Source organism: Physcomitrium patens, chromosome 26 (genome assembly GCF_059467195.1).
Source record: "Physcomitrium patens ecotype Gransden chromosome 26, ASM5946719v1, whole genome shotgun sequence".
Classification (NCBI taxonomy): domain Eukaryota; kingdom Viridiplantae; phylum Streptophyta; class Bryopsida; order Funariales; family Funariaceae; genus Physcomitrium; species Physcomitrium patens.
This window is the reverse complement of record NC_143435.1, coordinates 6,364,614-6,370,227: the sequence shown is the minus strand read 5'-3', so window position 1 is coordinate 6,370,227 and position 5,614 is coordinate 6,364,614. Positions and strand designations below refer to the sequence as shown.

General features: G+C 47.7%; 1 protein-coding gene across 1 annotated transcript; it reads right to left on the bottom strand.

Moving 5' to 3' along the window:
* Positions 1 to 1,144: 1,144 nt before the first annotated feature.
* Positions 1,145 to 5,288, bottom strand: LOC112277987 (receptor-like serine/threonine-protein kinase At1g78530). Its single transcript, XM_024510931.3, has 11 exons — positions 4,457 to 5,288; positions 4,172 to 4,304; positions 3,804 to 3,947; positions 3,561 to 3,632; positions 3,330 to 3,401; positions 3,060 to 3,148; positions 2,819 to 2,959; positions 2,363 to 2,704; positions 1,990 to 2,247; positions 1,740 to 1,873; positions 1,145 to 1,638 (listed from the first exon to the last, which is right to left on the bottom strand). Exons 1-11 carry the CDS (start codon positions 4,587 to 4,589, stop codon positions 1,324 to 1,326), a joined length of 1,833 nt encoding a protein of 610 aa, XP_024366699.1. The 5' UTR covers positions 4,590 to 5,288; the 3' UTR covers positions 1,145 to 1,323.
* Between the last annotated feature and the right edge of the window lie 326 nt (positions 5,289 to 5,614).

Sequence of the window (5,614 nt, the reverse complement as noted above, 5' to 3'; positions counted from 1 at the left end):
AATCAAACCAGGAAGAATATTAAAAGAATGACTATCTTCTCTCACCTTCTCCATCGTTACAGCAAAAAGTGACCATCAGTTGAGGTCCATGAAAAGCAAAAACATGCATCATCATGCATCTTTATCTCTAATAATACACATACACACACAGATATGATAAACTCCACAACTCTAAACTGATGGAGTTCTGACCTAAAAGTGGAACAACCGTGTGGAGCGTGTAGGATCGACCAGGAATGACCCAAACCAGTGCTATGAAACAAATCCAACAGGCATCGAAGTCTACGTCGAGACCTCATTCGAAACCATACGAAACCATCGCCACTCTCTGATCTCGCTCTCTGATCGGTAAGGATGGTGTACCAGTTCCTGGTGGAGATCGGTGCTTGAATTACTAGACACAGGAATCGACGAGTGTCGCTCCCAGAAGCATCTGCCAAAAGGGCGAAAAAGCGCCGTAGTGGCGGGTTCGGAAAAGTGCCGCAAGCCGCCTGAACAAGCGCAAATGCGGCGGAAAAGCTAGACGATGGTGCCGAGATGGGCTTGCGAGACCAAGTAGGTTGTTGGGGTGGGGGGGGGGGGGATTTAAGTGGGGTGGGTGGGATGGGTTGAATTTGGCTCCCGGTCCCTTGTTTTCCGAGGCCCAGGCCTGGTCTGCGGGGGAGATCCGGTGCCTTCGTGCCGTGAACCTGGTCTGGAATTGTGCATGAATGCTGATCTCGGTGCTGGACCCTCCCTTGGCCCCACCCCCACTTGCGGCCTTTCGAGAGTCTCGTGTGCACTTATTCCGTCGTAAGGGTTTGAAGTTCTGGCGCAGTGCTGTGTTATCATGAGTGCAAGATTTCGACACGTCTCGATCCGGGACTTTGGTTCGAGTTCGGGAGTGAGGAGTGGTGGGCACTGGTTGGATCTTATGGATTTTTTTGGTTATTGCGAGCATGCGAACTGGTGAATTGTGTGATCTAGTGATTGGCATTACCATATTCTCTGGACTGTACTGCGGCGACTTCTCTGAGATTTATGAAGCGTACCTGCGTTGTGATGAAAATGTGTTTGTGAAAGGATATACCAGTTAGGACTTGGGTGCAGGCGGTGATTGACATCAGCTGAGGGTTTGAGAATTAAGACACGGATCACGTCTGTATTTCCTCGTGTAAAGTTTCATCAGCTCGTAGTTAAAATTCGCAAGTGCACTAGTTGCATGTTTTCTATACAGACGAGAGCGCAGGGCAGAACTCCTTCTCATCATGCACAAAGGAGGGTCATGCGGAAGCCAGTCACTGCCGAGGGTGAAAAGAAAAAATTACAAAATTTGATGCATCGTCACACCACGTCGCAAGAGTAAAAAGCTCTAGGGCTATCTGAGCTGGCCGTGTTCGAGCTACTGAGGCTAAATTGGCTATCCAGGCTGATCTTGTGGCTCAGATTTCTGGAACTGCAAAAACTGTAGTCGTCTTCTCCTTGCAACCTCTGCAGCATCTTCACTATGTGGTGCATGTTGGGTCTGGTTTTCGGCATTTCATTTGTACACTGTAGAGCTATGTTGAGGGTGGTTAGGAGATCCTCGTCTAGGACTGCGCCAAGTATATTCTCGTCAAAAATGTCTTCGGGGCGGCCTTCCGCTCGGAGCGCATTGGCCTGCATTCGGAAGCAGAAATTTAGGTTCACGATTGAGAATCGAACGGATACTGTGTTCATCGGTGACATGGAGACCTTGTAATTAAATGCATGAGACTCACCCAATCGACAATGTTGAAATCGTGATCTCGAAAATCGTCGTCCTTCGGGCGCTTCCCCGTGAGAAGTTCCAGGAGCACTATTCCAAAGCTGTACACGTCTCCTTTCTCCGTAATTTTTCCTGTCTCTAAGTACTCTGCAAGTCAAGGCATCAGACATCAGATATCATGAAAAAAATATATTCCCGCCAAATCTAGAGAGTGACTGAATTTGGTTTCCAAGGACAGAGGGACACACGTGCAAAGGCCTAACCCGGAGGCAAATATCCAAGTGTCCCCGCAGCCATGGTGGTCACATGAGTCTCATGAGTGTTGATAAATTTTGCAAGTCCAAAATCTGCAACATGGGCCTCCATGTCGTCATCCAGAAGAATGTTGCTGCACTTAATGTCCCGATGGATAATATGCGGAATGCAGTCGTAATGCAAGTAACTCAGGCCTCGGGCAACTCCCAGAGCGATTCTAAGGCGCAATTCCCAGTCGATGGGTTCCCTGTTGTGGTTCGCGTAATCTGCGAAGGAAATCACAGATGAATTTCGGTCTCCTTGAAGCTCCTATGGCTACTACGCTCACCAAAGCCGGATTGCACACACCAAGTAGATAAGAATCGGTTGAGAAGTTGTTACCATGGAGAATGGTTTCCAGATTGCCATTCGGCATCAAGTCGTAAATGAGAAAATTGATTTCGGGTGTAGCGTAGTAGCCACGCAGTGTAACCAAATTACGATGCTTGACGTCTGCCAAAGTCTGCAGTTCTCGCTCAAACCCTAAATCACGATCTGTCCCGCATTTCGTCATTTTCTTCACAGCGAACGCGGACAAGTCGTCCAAGACAATTTTGTACACCGTTCCATAACCTCCACTGCCGATGATATCTTGCGGCCTGAGCTTCTGAGTCTTGCGTAGAACAGCCTTCGACAGAGGAGTCACGGCTTGTCCTGTGAGTGGGAACATTACCATTCTACCGCCTGCACAAGTGCAAAAGCCTTCGTAATGAAAATGCATACCCCAGGAGTTGAATGATCAATATACGTGATCACTATTCCACCAAACGGCAGAAGTACTAGGAAATCCAAAACTACCTGAAAGTTTAACTTCGCACTCTCGCTTCTTCCTCCGTCGACAGTACCAAATCGAGAAGAGAGTGATCTTGCTGACTAAGAATGCGGATAAACATATTGCCACGATCGCTCCGACGCTCAATTGGTTTGCAGGAGTCTCAGCTGCAACATCGGCACACAAAATTCAAGATAAATCTCTCTCGAACTCACGCGAGCTTGTCGCTGATGTACAAATCATTACGAGGTTACAGTAGTTGAGTACCTGATGCATCTGTTTTCTCCAGTAAGTAACGGAAGTTCCCACAAGTCCTTCCTGTGGGGTTTCCACACAACAACTCGTTCCCCCAATACCTGCGTAGTACAGATCCTGTGATGAGTTTGATTTTCGAATGACAATCACAAGAAGATCTGACATTGTTTATTGTCGCAAGAGCTAAAAGAATTTTGATTACAAGAAAGATATAGTGTACTAGTAAGTTCTGTTCGTCAGAAAACCAATATCGAGTAACTCATCATTCGGGTGATTACTTACGAGGAGGAACCGAAGGAAGCGAGCACTCCCCCTTGCGGCAAAGTACCTTCCAGCTCATTGTTTGAAACATTTCTACAATGTAAACGCCATCGGTGAGACCAGTAGTTATAATTAAATAAAAATAAGGAATAAAATAAGCTCTACAGACATATCTGATTCATATCCACAAGTCAGGATAGAAATGGGCGCGCTGTAACTTCAAAGCAGAGACTCTCGAGGTTTGGTTCTTACAAGAAAGAGAGAGCCCATAGACTATCCAATTCCTTGGGTAGATAGCCACGCAGCACATTGTTGGATACATCCCTAGAGGAAACACGAAGGAAGAATGAGAAAATTTGAGACTTGTAAAAATTCCTAAATTTACCGCAAGCTGAACACCTCTTCGAACTTCAACAGTGCTCAGAAATGATAATTGGGTACAATTGAGAAGCAAAGAGCTTTCCACTTCCAGGGCAAGAGCGGGACGTGACTCACAAAATACTCAAGTTCGCAGCATTTCCAAGAAGAGAGGGAATAGCGCCTCGAAAAACGTTCGATGACAAATTCAACAGTTGTAGCTGAACCAAACGTGTCGCATCTAAAGTCAAATTCCCTTCCAGCTGTTTTCCAGATAGGTTGCTGTGCCCAATTTCGGTACGTAACGTTCAGAACAAGACTATTCAAACGACTTCCAACACATTCTGCGAGCTGTACAAACGTTGCATACAACGAACTTGCTAAACCTAATTAGTTGGAGGAACCGGGACATCGTGCGCCGAGCCCTTCAAACATCAATGCAAATTTGCTACTGTAGCATTGCGCGAATTCAGCGAAAACTGCTACAAACCAGTGGCGAGACTTACACGGACACCACGTGCAAATCCTCAGAGCATCCGACTCCACTCCAGCCACAAGGTGTTGAGTGGGAGGAGTTCCAGCCCACCAAGTTGCCACCAGTGTCATTCAATCTGCTACTAAATTCTAGCAATGCATGACCTGCAAAAATACACGAATACAACGTATTAGCACTCCTGAAAGAGGTGCACCGTAAATACTAAAAACGTCTCCTTCACCCACATCAGGTTTCAAATCTGCTCATGAAGAACAATATACATTTTTCAGATAGACGTAGCGTTCCCGGAAGCCACCTTCATCATTCAACGCCGAAATGAATCTTCCTTCGAGGAGAGTCCAAACAATGCACAGCAACAGTACCCACCACGAGTGACGCCCCATCCATGCGGACGCCAAATAATGACACAACCTGAAACACTTTCTCATTGCAGCAGACTCATGATCTGAAACCTGTACTTCCTCCACATCCTTCCCCACTGCGCTAAACTCCAAACGCGGTCCCAACTCCGCAGCAGCCAGTTCCGAACCGGATCTTCAACATGATACCAACAAAACCTGTCTGATCCTCAAACCCACGTAATGAACCGAGAACAACCACACCAAGTGGTGCCGGCTTCACGTAGACCCTCTCAACACTACCCCTACAACGCATCGAAACGTAGCATCTCCCCGGGAATTGGTCCCACCGTTGAACCTGGATACTACTACCCCTACTCCTACTTCTCAATCACGGCCTGGTCAGCAACCAAACCCACCCCGCGGTGCTTCGTTACAGATGCAGCAACCACATCCGATCACCACCTTCCAGCATGAAGAAACCCCCGACATTCCGAACGAGTGCCGACTCCCGCCTCTCACCGTCACCATGGGCACCGAGAGTTCAGAACACCACCAGGAATGACTGTAGACGCGCGGACACGAATCTCGGGGAGATAAGATTCCAGAAACGAGTGCGAAGGGCAGGAAGCAGCAGCAAGAAGGGAAGGTCCACACACATAATTCTCTGTCCGTCTGTCATAACCTTGCCTTGCCACTGTTCAACTGGGCAGGCACGCAGGCAGGCAAGTTATCGATCCCTGTGCAAGTTGCAACAAACAATCAGTGTTGGCCCGCAGCCACCGCAATGAATCAATGAATGAAGGAATGAATGAACGCAAGCCTCTCGCAGCAGCAGCTCTCTCTCTCTCCCTCGGAGACAAGGCCCACATCGTAAAGTGCGTCCTTCCTTCCAGATTGCCTGCCTGGCTCTTCGCAGCGGGGTTGCTATTCTCGCATCCCCTGGTGCCGCTGCCGGTGTTTCTGGATCAACTTGGGCCTGCTGCTGCTTCTTCGCTACTGCTGCTGGTTAATGTTGTTGCAGTCTCTCTTCTTCTGCTACTACTGTTGTTGTTGTGGCATTTCTGAATTAACTTTGAGACTGTCTGTTTCTGATTATATTTAATGGTGTTTTT

What these genes read in the sequence shown, in the direction of transcription:
- LOC112277987 (XM_024510931.3), bottom strand. Translation starts at nt 4,589, where the DNA reads ATGAGAAAGTGTTTCAGGTTGTGTCATTATTTGGCGTCCGCATGGATG. An exon ending in GGAGAAAACAGATGCATCAG is followed by an intron (nt 2,960 to 3,059) that starts GTACTCAACTAC and finishes CCGATGTTGCAG; the next exon opens with CTGAGACTCCTGCAAACCAA. An exon ending in TCTGGAAACCATTCTCCATG is followed by an intron (nt 2,248 to 2,362) that starts GTAACAACTTCT and finishes TTTCCTTCGCAG; the next exon opens with ATTACGCGAACCACAACAGG.